The 18,862-nt window shown below is 58.7% G+C and overlaps 7 protein-coding genes across 7 annotated transcripts; 4 read left to right on the plus strand and 3 right to left on the minus strand.

The window, feature by feature from the left end:
* Positions 1–61: 61 nt before the first annotated feature.
* CkaCkLH20_02169 (uncharacterized protein) lies at positions 62–1,642 on the minus strand (the record flags this gene model as incomplete). Its single annotated transcript, XM_038884888.1, has 1 exon — positions 62–1,642. One exon carries the CDS (start codon positions 1,640–1,642, stop codon positions 62–64), a length of 1,581 nt encoding a protein of 526 aa, XP_038749676.1.
* An 889-nt stretch (positions 1,643–2,531) lies between these two features.
* CkaCkLH20_02170 (FAD binding domain-containing protein) lies at positions 2,532–4,321 on the plus strand (the record flags this gene model as incomplete). Its single annotated transcript, XM_038884889.1, has 4 exons — positions 2,532–2,824; positions 2,883–3,236; positions 3,286–3,308; positions 3,381–4,321. 4 exons carry the CDS (start codon positions 2,532–2,534, stop codon positions 4,319–4,321), a joined length of 1,611 nt encoding a protein of 536 aa, XP_038749677.1.
* Positions 4,322–5,585: 1,264 nt separating this feature from the next.
* CkaCkLH20_02171 (putative glycosyl hydrolase family 3 N terminal domain-containing protein) lies at positions 5,586–7,831 on the plus strand (the record flags this gene model as incomplete). The annotated part of the gene is made up of 2 exons (XM_038884890.1): positions 5,586–7,371; positions 7,422–7,831. 2 exons carry the CDS (start codon positions 5,586–5,588, stop codon positions 7,829–7,831), a joined length of 2,196 nt encoding a protein of 731 aa, XP_038749678.1.
* A 1,894-nt stretch (positions 7,832–9,725) lies between these two features.
* Positions 9,726–10,475, plus strand: CkaCkLH20_02172 (uncharacterized protein; the record flags this gene model as incomplete). Its single annotated transcript, XM_038884891.1, has 1 exon — positions 9,726–10,475. The coding sequence occupies one exon, from the start codon at positions 9,726–9,728 to the stop codon at positions 10,473–10,475; it is 750 nt and encodes a 249-aa protein (XP_038749679.1).
* Positions 10,476–11,055: 580 nt separating this feature from the next.
* On the minus strand, positions 11,056–12,842 carry CkaCkLH20_02173 (uncharacterized protein; the record flags this gene model as incomplete). The annotated part of the gene is made up of 2 exons (XM_038884892.1): positions 11,056–12,075; positions 12,132–12,842. 2 exons carry the CDS (start codon positions 12,840–12,842, stop codon positions 11,056–11,058), a joined length of 1,731 nt encoding a protein of 576 aa, XP_038749680.1.
* Positions 12,843–14,241: 1,399 nt separating this feature from the next.
* On the minus strand, positions 14,242–15,798 carry CkaCkLH20_02174 (uncharacterized protein; the record flags this gene model as incomplete). Its single annotated transcript, XM_038884893.1, has 1 exon — positions 14,242–15,798. The coding sequence occupies one exon, from the start codon at positions 15,796–15,798 to the stop codon at positions 14,242–14,244; it is 1,557 nt and encodes a 518-aa protein (XP_038749681.1).
* A 1,713-nt stretch (positions 15,799–17,511) lies between these two features.
* Positions 17,512–18,787, plus strand: CkaCkLH20_02175 (malate dehydrogenase; the record flags this gene model as incomplete). The annotated part of the gene is made up of 3 exons (XM_038884894.1): positions 17,512–17,556; positions 17,778–17,895; positions 17,949–18,787. 3 exons carry the CDS (start codon positions 17,512–17,514, stop codon positions 18,785–18,787), a joined length of 1,002 nt encoding a protein of 333 aa, XP_038749682.1.
* Positions 18,788–18,862: the final 75 nt, after the last annotated feature.

Raw genomic sequence — 18,862 nt, forward strand, 5'->3', positions numbered from 1 at the left:
ATCCATTCCAATGCGAACAAATAATTACATCCTGGACTAATCTCCTCGGCCATCAATCGATTCATGGCAATAAGCCGAGTCCGCTGGGTTGGATCTTGCTGTAAGTCCTCACCAAACTCTTCATCCCCGGTCCACCCTCGACCCAATTCCCGTGAACTTGTCCCTTGGTCCTGAACGGCAGCTGAACCACCGCAACAGGCCTGTCGAACGCAGCTGTATCCAACACGACCAGTTCGCTTCTATCCTCGTCCAGATGCTGCACCATTCCGAGCACCCAACCGTCACCCTCCGGAGCGTCGTTCGACCGCGGCACAAAGATGGGTTCCTCCACGGTGCAGTTCGGCCCGGGGTCGAAGAGAACGTTATTGCCACTCTTCTTATCGACAAACATGTATCCGTTCAACCCGACCGGTATCAATGGCGGAACCGGCGACATCTTGCTGGGAATCACGACGGGTAGGATGATGCGGTCGTAAGGACGCGTCTGCAGGCGCTCGTCTATGCGCGCAAACTCTCCAGGCATGTCGACGATGACGGTTGGATCTGGGATCTTTGTGCCGCTGGGCTGGCCGAGGTCGATACTCCAGCGGACGTAGTCGGCTTTCATGTCGCCGAATGGGTTCTCACCCGTTGCGTGGGGGTCGAACATGGGGAAGGGGTTGTACATCATCCTCGAGGACTCGAGGTAGATCGTAGTGGTCCCGTCTTCCGTCTTCTCTTCCCAGGCACCCGCTGTGTGCAGAAGCATGGCGTGCTCCCATTCGTATACTCGATATTCGCCGGGCTTCCAACCAGCCGGCAGCTGGCCGGACTTGCGTCGAGGTACGACCACAAAGGTGGCGGGTCGGTCCCTGCTGTATGTCCAGTGATGCCCTCCAGCCTTCATTTTGTCTTCGTCGGCGTCGTAAGGCCAGAGGACCAGAACGATGAAGTTTTCCGTGAGAGCGGAATCGTGAATGAAAGCCAACCACGGCGATTTGACCCACTGCTCGTCGTGGACTTTGCCCTCTTTATCCAGTGCGTAGATGACAATGTCATCGGTACACAGCCCTTTGGCTTCATACCCAAAGACGACAAGCTCGTCGGTATATGGATCGGCTTTGGGATGCGCGGAGAACGTCATGCCCGGCGACTTGAAAGGGTCATACCCCAACGTCTCGAGGGTATCGACATCAATCTCGTAGGGCAACGCTGACTCCTTCAGCGCCAACAACTTCCCCGCCCAGAACACCAGGCTCGTGTTCGCCGTGGAATCGACAGCGGCCCTGACGCACGGGTGGTGGGAGAAGGGGTTGCGGTACAGGCCGAAGAGGCGCTTCTTGGCGTGCCGCTCGAGACGCAACCTCTCCGTGTCGACGTATCGGATCTTCATGTCGACGCGGCCGTCTTCGATCCGGAACGCGCAGACGTTGCCGTCGCCCTCGATCGGCGGGTTGTCTTCCGGCGGAGGGTAGAAGGGGTCGACCAGGATGCGGTAGAAGGTGCCGCTCAGCTGTCTCGGGATCTCTCCGAAGACGGCGAGGTCGGCGGCTTCGGTTTCGAGACGGCCTTTGACTGCGCGGTTCAGCGGCGTCAGGGTGTGCGACCAGCTTGATTCGAGCCCATAGGGGCTGGTGGTACGGTTTGGTTGAGTTGATCTCATATTCAAGGGGTAAAGCAGCAGTGTCGTGATGGGTCTGTTAGGTGCAGAAGAAGATGGCGGTAAGGACTTTGGTGATGAGTGGTAGTGACGAAGGAATAGAAGGTATTTAATCCTCAATATCTTGCTAATGTACGAATCTGTCTACAAAAGACACATCACCATTGGAATAGTGCAACTCGCCGAGGACTGCCTGGACCTCACGTTTCTGGCAATGAATTGAGGTTGAGTGGATATAATCAAGCCCGTTTGCCGCTTACATGTCAAATCATGATCTACCTGTCTTTCTCAGCATCACGAAGTCTTACTCGGGGACCAAGTGGGCGGCCGGAACCTGAAGCCGTTGATTCTTCAGAGGGTGTGTGAAGATGTTTATGCCGACATTCCTAGCCGTACTGTGACCTGCCACCCTTCGGCGAACCACGGTAGTCGTAAAGACATTACCAAAAGTGGTATAAGAGACCGTGATTGGTCATTGTTTGGAGAGGATTGACAGTATGAGTTGGCAGCTCACAACTTCAGATGAACGTCGTTGGATCACATCTCACGTTGGAACGGGCGGAGTCACCGGGTCCGGGACGACTCGCGAACTGACCGCTGAGATAAGCGGGTTCGGCGGGTGGACAACATACTCTGCGATCGGCATGTCCCTTTCAGACTGCAAACAAGGCGATGTATTCAGTTGTAGCCATTTCTGTTGAGGAATTTGACGAAATGGTTGGTCAGAGCAATGTTTGCTGAAACTCTGGAGTTTTATGCTGCTTTCTACCGTTCAGTATAAGATTAATGTTCAGCCGAGGGAAACATATGCACCAATGCTTGTAGTCCTGGATTCACGTCTCATATCTCGTGATACATAACTACTCTCTGAACTACTCTGATCATTTCAACAATGTCTTCGACTTTAGGGGCTTCAAAGACGCCTACTCCGGCCAATCTTTCTGAGTTCCTTCGTGTTGCAACTAACATCGTCGGAAACGAAAATGTTTCACGAGATCCATCGTGGGGTGCTCCCGAAGGCCTCCGCGGCTCTCGCAGCTACGGCGATCCATTCCCTTTGAGCCGGCCTCACGAAGCTTCTGCCGCGGTGAGACCGGCGACTGTCGACGAGGTCCGGCAGGTCGTCAAGGCTGCGAACGAAACCAAAACGCCCCTTTGGACAGTGTCACGCGGCAAGAATCTGGGGTGAGTGTGGACTTACATCAAGCCTAGCCGCATCTCATGCTTACCAAAATCACTACAGATATGGTGGCTCTGCACCAGTCGTGTCCGGCTCGGTTATCCTCGATCTGCACCGCATGGATACCATCATCGAGATCAACGAGGAGTGCGCCTACGCCATCGTCGAGCCGGGCGTCACGTTCATGGACCTCTATAACGAGATCAAGAGACGCAAACTGAATCTGTGGATGTCTGTCCCGGCACTGGGCTGGGGCTCGGTCGTTGGAAATACGCTGGAACGAGGCTTCGGGTACACGCCTGACGCGGTGCACTACAAGCAACAGTGTGGCATGGAGGTGGTCCTCGCCAATGGCGACTTGCTGAGGACTGGTATGGGTGCCATGAAAGGGAACAAGACGTGGCCGTTATACTCGGGGTAAGTTGGTTCTCGTGAGACTCACTGCGGAGCTGACTGCTCGATCAAGTGGCTTAGGACCGGGGCTAGATGGTCTCTTCTTCCAGTCCAACTACGGCAAGTATCACTTGACACATCTTGAATGATACTTACTAACAACTGCAGGCATCGTCACTAAGATGGGCATTCACATGTCCCCCGCGCCCGAAGCGTACACCCGGATCGTCGTCGACTGCCCGGAAGACGAAGACCTCGTACCTCTGACAGGTGCTCTCACCGAGCTGATGCGTCGACGCGTGATCACGAACCCACCTCAACTCTTCAACACCATGACTCTCATTACCGGGATGATACATACCAACAAGGAACTAGCCGAAGCCCTAGGGAGCTTCTCGAACTTGGCCCACCGCATCCCGAACAACATCGTCGTCGACGTCGCCAAACGCTTCAACCTCCCCGCCTGGCGCGCCGCCTTCGCGCTCTACGCACCCCCCGAGGCGCACGCGGGGCTGATCTCAGCCACCAAGCGCCGCTTCAAAACCGTGAAGAACGCCTCACTAACCACAGAAACATTCACCGCCGCGCCCGGCACGTACCTCCGCGGCGAGGACGTGACCCCCGACTTCCTCCCCCAGAACGGCGTGCCCTCCCTCGACGGCGTCCAGCTCATGGAATCCCACGACGGGGGCGCGGGTCTGTGGCACAACTCGTACTCGCCCGTGATCCCGCCCTCCGGCCGCGAGCTGTACGCGTGGTACCGCGGCGCCCGGCGGCTGACGGAGGAAGCACACGACCTCAACTTCGTCGCCGACTTCCACGTCTTCGACCGCTACGTCGTCGGCATCAACCTCGTCCTGTTCCACCCGGAGGCCAGGCACCGCCTGCACCCGCTGCAGACGGCGCTCATGGCGCACACGAGGGGGCTCGGGTACCTCGAGTACCGCGTCCACATCAGCTTCATGGAGACGACGGCGGCGCACCAGGACTTCAACGAGCGGGCTTTCGGACGTTTCACGACGTTGCTGAAGGACGCCGTTGACCCCAACGGCGTGCTGTCGCCCGGGAAGCAGGGGGTTTGGAACTCATGCGGTGGCCCGAAGCTGTAGTTAGTCAAAACGTGTAATATCGACAACGAAGGATTGCATGGAAATCTAATTGACTTCCGTTGGTCGAAAGTATGCCGAAAATGAGTTCAAGCGTTCCTGACGGCCAAACTCAATTGGAACATGACTCCAAAATCGCCGCATTTCATGCGATCTGGCAGCTTCCGGCGAAGAAATATCACAGCCCTGACGATTTGTTTCCTCTCTCTCAGCCTGCCCCCTCTCACAACCCTTTCGATGGAAGTACACACCCGCCGTCGGAACTGCTGCCATGGACGGAAGCAATTGCCACCCGACATGTCTCACTCACGGAGCCAAGCACGCGGTATTCTCATGCGGGGAGGTGGAGGGAGTACGGACGGCGGGCCGACATTGTTAATATGTTTAAGTTGACAAACGTCATCTAACATAGTCAGGGGAACACAAACTTAGCCGGTGGGACGCGGATTGGATGTTATACCACAGGGGCGGCCGTGGTTTAACCATAAATGCACAACCCTGCGGCATTCATTCGCGGGAATACTCATGGATGCTAACAGGCTTTTTCCCCTCATCCCAACTGCACCGGGCTGCTCCAACTTCCCCATCTCCCAAGAGATTTCAATGTAACCCGACCTGATTTTTTTCACCGTCAGTGTCACACGGGGACGAGAAATACAGAAACGCAGCCAACAGGGTCAGGTTGATCTCGAACACCATTTCCGCATCGGAGGATGCTGCCGCCGCATGTGACATGGGACTTGGAAAGCGGGGGATGAGCTGGACGAGTACGCGGCAGAACGAGCAGCGGCGGGACTAATACCAAGGCATTGGATGCTACTACCGAAATGTCCGTCATGAGCTCAGTACCGACGTGTCGCCTCACGATAGAGTGCGCCAAGGTCGACGGCACAGGGGTTCGATGCTGTCTTTCCTGCGCACCACCACCGCGGCAGAACCAGACTCTTCCTCGCCACGGGTCATGAGATCATAAGACAGCTTCCAAATTCCCGTCTTCCCCGGATGGCCGGCCCCAAGTCTTTTGCTCAGCAGCTTGGCCTGGACAGACGCAGCGGGGTTCGAGCAAATTGGACGAGACAGATCGTCCTTGCAGCCCGAGCCGGCGGGGGGAAAAAGACACAATTCCTCGTGAAGATTTGGCCCTCAAGGTTAGCAGCACTGTCAAGAGTATAAGTATCCTCCTCTCTCCCCACGGACCGGCTGGGTTCTCTGACCACCTTGAGATCCGCCACCCGCAAACCCAGGATCACACATTCACGCACACATCATGCACTTCCGAAAGCTCGCAGCACTAGCTGCGGCGACGTCCCTCGCCGGCGCGCAGGAAGAAGCCGGCCCCAGGCGCTCCCCGGAGTGGGAAGCGGCCTACGCCAAGGCCGAGGCCGCGCTCCCGCGGCTCTCGCAGAGCGAAAAGATCGGCATCGTCTCCGGCGTCGGCTGGGGCAACGGACCCTGCGTCGGCAACACCAGCCCGGCCTCGTCCATCGGCTACCCCTCGCTCTGCCTGCAGGACGGCCCGCTCGGCGTGCGCTACGCGAGCAGCGTCACGGCCTTCACGCCCGCGATCCAGGCCGCCGCGACGTGGGACCTCGAGCTCGTCCGCCAGCGGGCCGCGTACAAGGCCGCCGAGGCCAAGGGCCTGGGCGTGCACGTCATGCTCGGCCCCGCGTGCGGCGCGCTCGGCAAGATCCCCGCGGCGGGCCGGAACTGGGAGGGGTTCGGACCGGACCCGTACCTCATGGGCGCGGCGACGCAGGTCACCATCGAGGGGATGCAGTCGGCGGGCGTGCAGGCGACGGCGAAGCACTACATCGTCAACGAGCAGGAGGTCAACCGCGAGACGATCAGCAGCAACGTGGGCGACAGGGCGATGCACGAGCTGTACCTCTGGCCGTTCGCCGAGGCGGTCAGGGCCAACGTGGCGTCCGTCATGTGCTCGTACAACAAGGTCAACGGGACGTGGGCGTGCGAGAACGACGCCGTCATGAACAAGCTGCTCAAGCAGGAGCTCGGGTTCCCGGGGTACGTCATGACGGACTGGGCCGCGTCCACGGGGACGGCGAGCGGCGCCAACAGCGGGCTGGACATGATGATGCCCGGCAGCGACTTCAACGGCGGCACCGTCCTCTGGGGGCCCCAGCTCCAGACCGCGGTCAACGACGGCCGGGTGCCCCAGTCGAGGGTCGACGACGCGGCGCGCCGCATCCTCGCGGCGTGGTACCTCCTCGGACAGGACCAGGGGTACCCGGCGGTCAACTTCGGCTTGAACGTGCAGGCGAACCACAAGGAGAACGTGCGAGCGGTCGCGAGAGACGGCACCGTGCTGCTCAAGAACGACGGCGCCATCCTGCCCCTCAAGGCGCCGGGCAAGATCGCCGTGATCGGGTCGTCTTCGGTCAACAACCCGCAGGGCATCAACGCGTGCGTGGACCGCAGCTGCAACGTCGGCAGCCTGGGCATGGGATGGGGCTCCGGCACGGTGGACTACCCGTACGTGGTGGCGCCGCTGGACGCGATCCGCGCGAGGGCGGAGCAGGACGGCACGCAGGTCGCGGCGAGCAGCACCGACGACGCGAACCAGGGTGCGGCGGCGGCGGGCGGCGCGGACGCGGCCTTTGTCTTCATCACCTCGGACTCGGGCGAGGGATACCTCACGGTGGACGGCAACCAGGGCGACAAGAACAACCTGGACCCGTGGCACAACGGCAACGAGCTCGTGCGGGCCGTGGCGGCGGTCAACCAGAACGTCGTCGTCGTGGTCCACAGCACCGGCCCGATCATTCTCGAGAGCATCCTCGCGCAGCCGGGCGTCAAGGCCGTCGTGTGGGCCGGTCTGCCGTCGCAGGAGAACGGCAACGCCCTCGTGGACGTCGTCTGGGGCGCCACGAACCCCAACGGAAAGCTGCCTTACACCATCGGGAAGAGGGCCGAGGACTACGGCACCGCCGTGTCGCGCACGCTCGAGGACAACTTCTCCGAGGGCTTGTACATCGACTACCGGCACTTTGACCAGGCGGGCATCGAGCCTCGGTACGAATTCGGTTTCGGCCTGTGTAAGTTTTTGAGATGTCCTCACTCGAGAGCGTGACTGACCATAAGACAGCATACACCAACTACACCTACTCAGACGTCAGCGTCACCTCGACAGCGACGTCCGGCCCTGCGGTAGGCGCGGTAGGCCCCGGAGGACGCGAGGACCTCTTCGGAGAAGTGGCGACGGTGACGGCGACGGTGACCAACAGCGGAGGTGTCGACGGCGCCGAGATCGTGCAGCTGTACATCAGCCTCCCGTCCGGCGCGCCGGCGGCGCCGCCGAAGCAGCTGCGCGGGTTCCAGAAGCTGAGGCTCGCGGCGGGCGAGTCCGGGACGGCGACGTTCGTGCTCCGCCGCAAGGACCTCAGCTACTGGGACGTCGCGAGCCAGAACTGGATCGTGCCGGCCGGGACGTTTGGCGTCAAGGTCGGGGCGTCGAGTAGGGATATCCGGTTGGAGGACACCTTGGTCGTGTCGTAGAAAAAAAAGAGTAGTAAGAAAAAGGTGGCATGGAAAAGTAAGATTGCGATGTTACAGTTCTCCGTATCGACGTGAATAGAACAAGGCTTGATGGGCAGTAGAGACCCAAAGTATGCTTACTTCGTCGGACCGATTGACAATCATGTATCTTGGCGGGAATATGCCCCTTCGCCATCACCGATTTCTAGGCGTCGAGGCCGAGATTCCGGACGTGGAGCTCGCGTTCGGGAATGTGGGCGTCGCTCCGGCTTCCGATGTGATGTCGTGCCCGCTGCGGATGGCGGGACACACACCCCACCCGGCAACTTCCCTGCTGTTTTCAAGGGAACAACCTAAAAAAAATGTTTCGACGAATTCTGGAAAGAAGCAGGGCGGGGCCCTCATTTGAGATCGGACCAGGCTTCATGCTGGTCATGACTTGTGATGCCGGTAAGGCTCAAGCATGTCGTTCGACAGGTGATTGCCGTTGGCCGTCTTGGCATAGACGGGAGTTGAGCCGTGGAGAAGCGCAGCAGCGGGAAGTCGCGGACGAGGTGGGAATTTGGAAAGTCGGTATGAGGTCCGTCCAGGGGAGGCATTGCGTTCTTCTGGATTGTGATTTGATTTGCGAGGGCGGTGCTTGCTTCTTGTCTGAGCTGAGGCCGTGACGAGGCCGTGTGGAAAGAAAGCTGGGATGGAAGAGTTTAAGGTGGTGGAATCGGCAGATCCCGGCCGAGTGATGAGTGATGGACAGGGCGATGCTGACGGTGGGGTGGATGGTAGCTCTCTTCCATACCGAGCCTCAATCGTGACGAGTGTGTGTGGCTTTACATGATCTTCATTTTCTTCGTGGTCAGTGAAGACAGCAATGAGAATGAGAATGAAAGTGAGAATGAGATTGAGTGAGTATGAGATTGAGTGAGTATGATTACATAACACAACACAGCAAAAAAGCGACACGCAAGCTCCGGTGGACTTGGCCCCGGAGTCGGACTCGCCGATTCCCACTAACGCCGAAGCCCGGAGAGTGGGGTCACGTGCGTGGAGTGGAGGCTCAGAAGTCGCACCGCCTCCCCCGGAACCTCACGTCCTTTCCTCCCAACTTTGCAAGCCTCAAGCCTCCCGTCACATTTCGACATGCCACCACCCATCTCCCGAGGGAAGGCCCCGGTTCGAAATCTCGCATTGCCCCCATCTGCCTCTGAGCCCATCATTCGTCACCTTGGGGACCTGGGCCAAGGCTGACATCGGCAAGCCACCACCGGGGCCGCCTCCCGCCCCCTGTTCCTGCTGCTCGTTCTCTGCCTTACGGAGACGAACCCGAAAGGAACGGACCTGCTTGCACATACCTCAATTTGCCGTTTGAGGTGACGAGACCTGATGTTGGTGTAACGATGACGTGCAGTTCGAACACTGAAGAACCCGTGACACCTCGATCCGGAGACTTGGGATCGTGACCACCATCAAAAGTCTCGGTACTTCCCTTAACTCCAGACGCTTTTCACATAGTAAACGTCACACCACCCGTGACTAACATTAAGCATGTCCCGATGGCCAAGTGTGGAGATTGTTTTTGGCCGGGGGGAGGGAGGGATGGACGTTGGTTCATGACCTTGCTCCAGCTCAACACATCCCAGGTAAAAGGGTACGCAATGCGCCGAGCCTCCACGGGTTCCGCCCCAGCGCCGCCCGGGATCCATCATGTCCATATCACTCATCCGTGCCAGCTCGAACCTTTAGAGATGTGAAATACTTAAGTGAACCACCCCTCGTTCTGTTTCAACTGCTCCCTCTCTCTTTCTCTCGCATATCCAACAATATAAAGATACCCAACCAACCAGCGAAACATCTTCTCAACCACACACAACATCAACCACACTCACTTACACACACAACAACCACCACAAACACACACATGTCAGCACAAGACTACTACGGCGGCTCCCGCCAAAACAGCCACACCCCAGGCTCCTCCTCCAAACGCCACTCCAAACAAACCCACCTCTCCGCGCCCCTCGTCGACTCCGCCGGCTACTACCCCGAACTCGACCGCCCCATCGGCGAACGGCCCCGCTCCGCCATGGCCAACCGCTCACAATACGGAAACGGCTACTACGGCGGCGGGAGCAAAACCCACAGCCGCAGCCGCAGCACCGGCGGCGGTCCTCCCGGCTCCGACGCCGAGCTCGGCACCGGCAAGGACGGCGAGAGGGGCCTCCTCTCCACCCTCGGAGGCGGCGCCGCCGGCGGCTACGCGGGAAAGAAGCTCCTCGGCGGCAAGCTGGGCGCCGTCGCGGGCGCGCTGGGCGGCTCCGTCGTCGCGAACAAGATCGAGCACAAGTTCTCGGGGAGCCATCACAACAGCAGCAGTGGTGGGCATCATGGAGGGCATCACTACGGCCCGCCGCCTCCTTACCCCGGCGGTCATCATCACCACCACCACGGCCACCACGGCCCGCCGCCCCCTCCTCCCCCTCCGCACCACTACGGTCCCCCGCATCACGGTCCGCCGCATCATGGCAGTCTCCACGGCGGTCACCAAAGCTCCGGTGGCTTCGGCGGGCTTGTTGGTTCGTTGATGGGTCGTGAGAAGCACCACGGCCATCACGAGCACCACGGACATCATGGTCACCACGGCCACCACGGCGGAGGACCCCGCTGGTAAGACGGCTTCAGCATAACTTACGACACTGGCGTTTTGGGACGGCGTTATGATGACTTGTACAACTACAATGGTTCAGTTTTCACTATATACCTGCATACCTTAGCTATGACAAAACATGTACTTCTAGCTTGCAAGACCTGCCTTAGATATAACAGTGCGTCTCACGACGCGTTTAAATTGGGTTACGAAAATCAAAAAGACATTACTTCAAATCCACTTCTTCGCAATACGCTCTTGATTTGAATGCGGCCGCAGCCATGCTATGCGAATAAATCCTAGGTAGAACGCCCAAACATTCGCGTCATTACCGCGCATGAAATGCTCCAGGTAGCTCAATCCTTACGAGGACGAGCCGAGATATAGAAAATGCGTTGGAAACAGCAACAACCAACCCCTTCCGTGAACTATGCCCCGTATGCAACTATGTACTATACGCATCCAAACAGAAAAAAAAGTCGTCATCATCATCCGCCCGGCCGGCCCCGACACACACGGCATCGTGAGGCGGCGAGACGTAGGTCCTATGTAATCCATACAGCCGGTGGCCGTGTCAGACCAACAAACACGAAAACGAACACAATCAGACCCCCACGGACCCTTCTGGTCTACTCCTCCCCGGGATCTGGATCTCGCCGTCGTCATCGTCCGAACTGTCGCCGGCTTGAGCCACCTGGTCGATCATGCGCTCGATGTCGGCGTCCGCCAAGCGTGGCCGGGGCCTTGACGTACTGCCCAGAGCCGCCGGAAGCGACAGCTGCGGCCGGAGGGTGCTGCCGGCCGAGAAGCTGGCGCTGCCCTGGACGCGCCTCCTCACGGGACCACGCGACTGGGGCGAGTCCATGTCCACGTCCATGTCGCTCACCGTGGTCATGCCGCCGGGGCTTTTCTCGAAGCCGACCCTTTTCTGCTGCGCGGGTCGTTGTGTGGGTAAGCTCTTGCGAGGTTGTGAGTTCGGCAACGCGTGGCGACCGGGCAGGTTTGAAGCCACGGACTGGGAGTAGTTGTGCTTCATGTTGGCCGAGTTCCCGGGGCTGCTCATGAAGATGAGGGACTCGATGGCGTCTTGCTCTCTGACGTTCTGGTGAGGGGAGAAGAGGATGGGGTCGATGGGTGCCCTGCCTAGCCTCTGTAGCGGCGTCCCGCTCGAGGGTTGCTGTCCAGGAGTGTGCGGCGAGGCGCTGTGTGAATGTGAGAGAAGGGTTGGTGTGTAGCGCGGATTTGAGTTGCGGCGAGGGTTGAGAGAGGGTCCTGGCCTTGACGGTTGAATGGGAGCCGGAGGCGCAAGTGTGGGAGCATTTTGAGGAGCTGGCGGCGAGAGCGATGTTTGGGTTGACCTTTGGCCTTCTTTCCAGAAAGCTTCATACGTCGCGGGACTTGGACCGGAAGTGGCAGTGGTGGCCGCGCTGGCAGGCTGATAGCGAGCAATGTTGGCGCGAGGACTTGCGGACAATTCTTGGCGGCCGTGTAATGTGGAATGGCTCGAGGTGGGCGAGGCGGCTTGAGAGGCCATGGACTCGACCTCGTCTATCGAGTGAGACTGCCAGCCGTGGTTCACCTTGAGCATTGCGTAGGAGAGACGCGTCTTGAGGTCACTGGACCACTACAATAGGTGTAAGCAAAAAGCGCGCAGCATGTGACGTGAGGCACGAAACTTACATCACCGACGCTGCTGGCCGCGGTCGAAGCCATACTCACGGTGCTCGTATTCCGAGAGTGACCTATGCGGACGGGGGAGGTGTCTTCCTTGACCATGCCGTCGGCCATGCGCTTCCGCGAAGTGGCAGCGGCGTCATTCTCGGCCAACTTGTCCTGGGCGGCGGCGATATGCGACAGCTGGAGTAATTGGGACTCTTGGCTTGAGGTGTGGCCGTTGGTATTGGCGCCGGGCATCTCGCCTTGACTCGCCGGCGGGGTAAAGACGTTATCGGACTCGGCGGACAAGTTGGAATCTTGCGAATGGACGGAGGGGGTCGGTCGGGCGGCGGCGGGGTGGATTTGCGAGGACGCGGGGGGTGCAATGGGTTCTCTCGCCGTCGGACGGGCGTCTACTGTGCGAACGTTACTGACCGGTTGTGAGGGAGGTTGGAAATGTTGGTGCTGAGCGTGGCTTTGGTGGTTGAGGTTGTTTTGGATGTTCGCAGTCGCGTCGGCCGAGGTTGATGGGGCGGCGTCGCTGGGAAGCGCGTCGGCAGTGGTGGTGGTTGTGGTGGTGGTCTGCGGCCTGGCCGGTGTAGGCAGGGTATGGCGGACCGAAGTGTCGGGTAATAACCTCGCCTGAGAAACGTCTGCTCGTGGGTGCATGTTGAACAGATCTCGGTCGGATTCGAACAGGTGGCCACGCCGGGGAGGGATGGAAGCAGAGTCCATGGCGGGCGGATTGGACATGCGCCGGATTGACGATAATAATGGGAACAGTCACAGTGACAGTCAGCGGGCGCGACTCGACCGCAGGCGTGTCGTGTCTTGTCGTGTCGGTGGCGGACGGGGACACCTGGTAATGATGATGAGGCGGGAGCGGCAGCAAGGCCGGGAGACGAAGTCGTGAGAAGGTGAGGTTTAGTGTAGTGGTATCGGGAACGAGAAGAGGAGGTGGTTGCGACGATTCGGGTGTGCGATGTGTGTGTCGGTGTCTGCTGCTGTGTTGGTGGTTGCATACGCGGACGACACTAAGCCGTCAAAGTCACACTGCCCTGCCACCTTGAAGCTGCTGCTGGAGCGCATTTAGTGGACGGAGACGCGGGGGATTCCAAGGTCCCAGGTGTCCTCGTCCTCGGTCGGCCCAGTTCAGGTGCCAAAGGCAGGCGGTTTACGCGGTCTGCGTCGCGTTTTTTTTTTTCTTTCCCGCAGGCATCCGATGTCTCTCTTCAGCGTTTCCAGCGGGGTCCCCACTGTATATTGTGCCCCCGGACCTCCTCCACTACAGCAACAGGCGACCCCTAAAAACCGCAGCAGCTCTAACGATGTTTGGCTCGCTAAACGCGACGAAAAAATGGCGAAAGAACCCCGGCCACGTTTAATCGGTAAAATTAGCATCTCATGAACAATATCAATTAGACTGGACTGTGTGAAAAAAGATACGGGAGTGACCCGACTCCGAGGGCTGATGTCAGAGTGTCCGAAAAGCTAGATTGCAAGACTGAGTAACACGAATGAAAAAAATAAAAATAAGAAAAGACTGCGACACGCCCGGCTACCCGCTCGGCCTGACTCAGCAGGTCAAAGACACGAAGTCACGTGAGAGATACGTACTCAGTTTCCTTGTACCTCGGTACCTTACTTTGCTCCTTCGTTTCATTCTCGTCCTCCTCCCTCCCACCAGTTCCCGTCTGTGAGCACCATGTTTGCTTTTCCCGCTGCTCGATTGCTCTTCCTGGTCATCGTTTCCTCCGTGATTGGACCAACTTCCGGTGACCCCTGACGTGATGCGAGGGCCTTGTCATTAATGGACTCCGGTGAAGCCATCGCCAATATTCATGGCTGCCCAAGCGTGGCCTGTCTGCTGGGCATCTGAGAAATACTTCCGTCTCTGCCAATCACTTAGACAACATGCACCCCACGTCCGGAACCCCATGTCTCATCTGTCTGTCGTCTCTCATCAAACGTCCATGCAGCCAACCGCGGTGCCATCTGGACAATGCCGTTGTTTGGGTATTCGTGACACGTCTACATATGCTCCCTCATGCCGGAGGTCCTTCTTGTCTCATCTATCAGGCCTTGCCGTCTATACGTACCCCTTTCATAGCTTTCCAAACAGAACATCATATCCTCACCCGCATGCTGGCTCGTCAGCCGTCACCGCATGTCCATGAGCTCCTCCGTCTAGAATTACCGCCTCGTTATCGTGGAAGTCGTCCTGCACTCTCCTCCACTGCGTCTTCCGGTCCTTTCGCCCTTCGAGCTGGCTTCCCTTGCCCTTGGCGTCCCAGACGGGTTTGATCATGCCTCCCAACAACGGGTTGTGGCTGAATGCACCACCGCCCGCGCCCGCGCCCTGCTGCCCGACGACACCATTCTCATCCACATCCTCGTGAACAATAACGCCCTCTTCGTCCGGCGTTGTCGGCCTCTCCACGGCCGCCATCTTCCTCACCACCTTCCCGCCCACAACGTCAATACTGACCACCTGCCGCCGTTTCTCGTAGTCGGGTTTTGCGTTCCACTCAATCTCCCGCAGAATCTTCTGCTGCCTCTTGAGTTCCCGTGCCCTGCCCTCCGGCGTCGACCACATGTTGCCTCCCGACCCCGCCATCGCCCCGCTGACGTCAAAGTCTGCCGCCTCATCCCTGACCGTCGTTCTTCGTGCGTTTTGAGCTTGGAAGTTCAGCAGCTTATCGCGGTGCTCTCGCGCCTTGGCCTCTGCCTCCGACATCTTGTTCTGGCTGAACGGCGCCGGCTTCTTGCTGACCTCTGGCCGTTTGTGCGCCTCACGATCTGCCGCCATCTTCTCCCGGCCTCTCTCCGCCTTGAGCTCTCTGATCATACCCTGAACGTCTTCCGAGGACAACAGAGGGCTGCCGCAGAAAGTACATGGACCGAGACCCTCCTTGACGCAGATGACCTTGCCGCACGATAGACAATTGGGCGCAGCCGACTGAAGCGGGTGCCTGGTTGCAACGCAATTACATCTTCGAGCCTTGGGGTCCTCCCCGAGTGATGGATTTGTCGTCAACTCTAATGATCGAATCGCCGCATCCAGGTCCGTCAAGGCGGTCGACGCTCCTGCCATTGGTGTTCCGCCAGCGATCGAGATCTTCGTTGTCGTCGGCTTCGTCGAAGGCTTTGGCGTGGATGATCGTGACACGGGGTTCGACTTTGGCTTTGCCTTGGTGTCGGATATCAGGTAGCCTCCCGCCGTCCTCTGCTGTTGCGGCGGAGGCGTCGCGCTCTTGACCGGCTGCTGCTTAAAGCTTGCTGATGCACTACTGCTCTCTGCAGGCTGGTTGGGTTTCTTGTTGCCGACGTAGTAATCATCTTGTTCCTTCTTGGAGTAGCTTGTCCCGGCGAGCGGTGGGAACGCCTCGACCTTTCTCGCGACTGGTGTGTGTAGGTTCGGTTGCTTCTTCTTCTTTCCGCGAGATGCTTTCGGCGCAGGCTCGGGGGGTCCGTTGTTGTTCGATGCAGATGCTGGTGGAGAGCTCTTTTTCGTGTCTTGTCTTCGCGAATTGAACGACGAGATGAACTCGACAGCGTGTGGTGAGTCGCCTAGCAGGTCGTTGAAGTGCGCTGCGGCTTCGGCTTTCGATAGCGTCGATGCGTAGTCGAGCATCTGCTTCAGCTCGTCCTCTGGCAGAGGCAACAGCCTCGAGAGCTGCGCGATCGACATGTCGGTTGATTCGTCTGCGTCGCGATAATCGTCGGCGTGGTGCAGTGTTTCTTCGAGAGGAAATTCGCGGTGAGAAGTGATGATGAAATGTGAAAGAAGACCTAAAGCAGCGGGGCTGTTTTCGGCGCTGAAGTGCACTTGGAGCTAGCGCCACATCCCCCGCGACGGCCAATTTCTAGTGGGGTTTTGCTGTGGCTGCCCCGCCGAAGAGTCACTCGGCGAGCTGACAGATGGCCCGGTTGGTGAAGTTAATTGTTGGGGTTGCTGTATGACATGAATTCAATTGCATGAACATTAGACTTTGAGTATTCCATTTAACGCATCATTCTAATTATCGTATAAAACTCCTTCGCATTCGGACTAGAACATACAGCCATGTGGTAGATTCGTGAATAAGCCATAATTCTTGCTGACCAGGAAATTGATGTTCGTTCCGCAGAAATAATGATTGAACTACGCTGTTGGACACGAACGTATTATCAAAACATCCTACATTGAGAATTCGGGTTTTGCGAGGAATCTTGACAACGCCTCAAACAGTGGCTGGAATGACTCAAGCACCGATGTCATTTTCGTTCATGAACAGCAGCAGATCTATTTAAATCATCATGTCTGTAAGCACGAGTCAAAGGCCAAACATATCACACAAGTCATGAACGGCCACAACCAGCGGCGTTTTGGCAGCCCTGCCGGGGGATGCTGTTTACCGGGAGGTGCCACTCGGAGGCGGACGGAAGCCGGCTCCAAGGGGCGGGCCGACAGACGGGGCATCATGAAGTCATGGAGACGGTGCCGGTAGCGGACGTTCATATCTTCAACCTGATCACTATATCAGAAAGTGTCTGGTCTCAGGCCGGTTGGCTGGCTCGTGGCTGTATGCCTCATCATGTCCGAGGTTACATCAAGGTGCGGTCGGAAATCGAGACCGTCGGCAAGGCGCCTGACGAAACAGACCGGTTCTCGCCAACAGTGTAACATGTTCTCCGGTCGGTGCTGGGACATCCCGGGACAGGCTTTTGAATATGAGTCCAGCCTGCATCGATCCCGCCCATCCATCTACGCATTTGGAGATTGGAGAAGCAGTCTGGAAGAACGACCTCGGGTCGAAGGAATACCGGGATTGTGGTTAGCACTCGGGATGGGGGAGTATCGGAGCAGACAAGCATGTGCTCGTGATCACGTATCCCTCCATCCGAGGACTCCTCTCCATTTCCCGGGACCTGAGCTGGTGACGGCGACAAGTCGGGGATCTGTCCGGGGAAAGAAGAGAGAGAATACTGTTGGAGTCGGCGAAGGGATAGAACGGTACGTATCTTCTCCGGCGTTTCCCCGGGGTGTTCCGGCACCCCGTGACGCTAGGCCCGCATCCGGCCTAGACCCCACCCTTTACCTCAGCAGTCACGGCTGTGAGCGAGCACTGTGAGTGGTCAGTGGTGTTGGCCAGCGATGTGCCAGGACCCACTCAACAGCATCCAGCAACTGGCTGCCCGGCGGCCCCGTCCCATCTTTTTCCTCACCACAAGCCGCATCTTCCACTGGTTGCTCCATCCTGCTGCACCACACTGCACCACCCTCTGCTCGTTTCTCCGTGCCAACTTATTTCGCGCGCCTCATAATTTTTTAAACCTCTCTTCCGTTTTCTTTCTCTCTCCCATCCATCTGTTCCAACCTGACCCAACACCTCCTCCTCCCCCACCCCCTCCAGTCGCAAACATGTCTTTCGTCCAGCGCCGCATGTTCTCCGCTTCGGCGAGAAACGTACGTAAACCGTCCATTGCTTTTCCATCGTCCGGCCCCCGGACGCTGTTCGTGGCCAGCTTGCCTTTCCCTCCCAACTCCGAAAAGCCGACCTCGGGGCAACGACGAGAGCTTCCAAGCTCCGTGAAGCCAACCCACTCCCCTCCAACCTTCCACCACCAAAGCAAACACCCATTGACATCACCGAGCAACTCAATGGCTGACATGTCTACTCTCTACAGCTCTCCAAGGTCACCGTTCTCGGTGCCGCTGGCGGCATTGGCCAGCCCCTCTCCCTGCTCATGAAGCTCAACCCCAGAGTCACTGAGCTCGCCCTCTACGACATCCGCGGCGGACCCGGTACGTTTCTTCTCCAACCCCAATTCGACGAACCCCAATTAACCTTCCTCCAGGTGTCGCCGCCGACATCTCCCACGTCAACACCAAGAGCAACGTCAAGGGCTTCGACCCTACCCCCACCGGCCTGGCCAGCGCCCTCAAGGGCTCCGAGATCGTCCTCATCCCCGCCGGCGTCCCCCGCAAGCCCGGCATGACCCGCGACGACCTCTTCAACACCAACGCCTCCATCGTCCGCGACCTCGCCAAGGCCTGCGCCGAGTCCTGCCCCGACGCCAACATCCTCGTCATCTCCAACCCCGTCAACTCCACCGTCCCCATCGTCTCCGAGGTCTTCAAGGCCCGCGGCGTCTACAACCCCAAGCGCCTCTTCGGCGTCACCACCCTCGACGTCGTCCGCGCCTCCCGCTTCGTCTCCGAGATCAAGGGCACAGACCCCAAGGACGAGAACATCACCGTCGTCGGCGGCCACTCCGGCGTCACCATCGTCCCCCTCTTCTCCCAGTCCAACCACCCCGACCTCAGCTCCAACGCCGAGCTCGTCAACCGCGTCCAGTTCGGCGGCGACGAGGTCGTCAAGGCCAAGGACGGCGCCGGCTCCGCCACCCTCTCCATGGCCTTCGCCGGCGCCCGCATGGCCGAGTCCCTCCTCCGCGCCTCCCAGGGCGAGAAGGGCATCGTCGAGCCCACCTTCGTCGACTCCCCCCTCTACAAGGACCAGGGCATCGAGTTCTTCTCCTCCAAGGTCGAGCTCGGCCCCAACGGCGTCGAGAAGATCCTGCCCCTCGGCAAGGTCGACGCCGCCGAGGAGAAGCTCCTCGAGGCCTGCTTCTCCGACCTCAAGAAGAACATCGCCAAGGGTGTCTCCTTCGTCGCCCAGAACCCCCCCAAATAAGCGGTTCGCCCTCTTTCGAAATAGACTTGTTCTCTGACGCAAGATAAAAAAGGGGACTCGTCGTCGTCGTTAGTG

This window comes from Colletotrichum karsti (assembly GCF_011947395.1).
Source record: "Colletotrichum karsti strain CkLH20 chromosome Unknown Scaffold5, whole genome shotgun sequence".
NCBI classification, from domain to species: Eukaryota; Fungi; Ascomycota; class Sordariomycetes; order Glomerellales; family Glomerellaceae; genus Colletotrichum; species Colletotrichum karsti.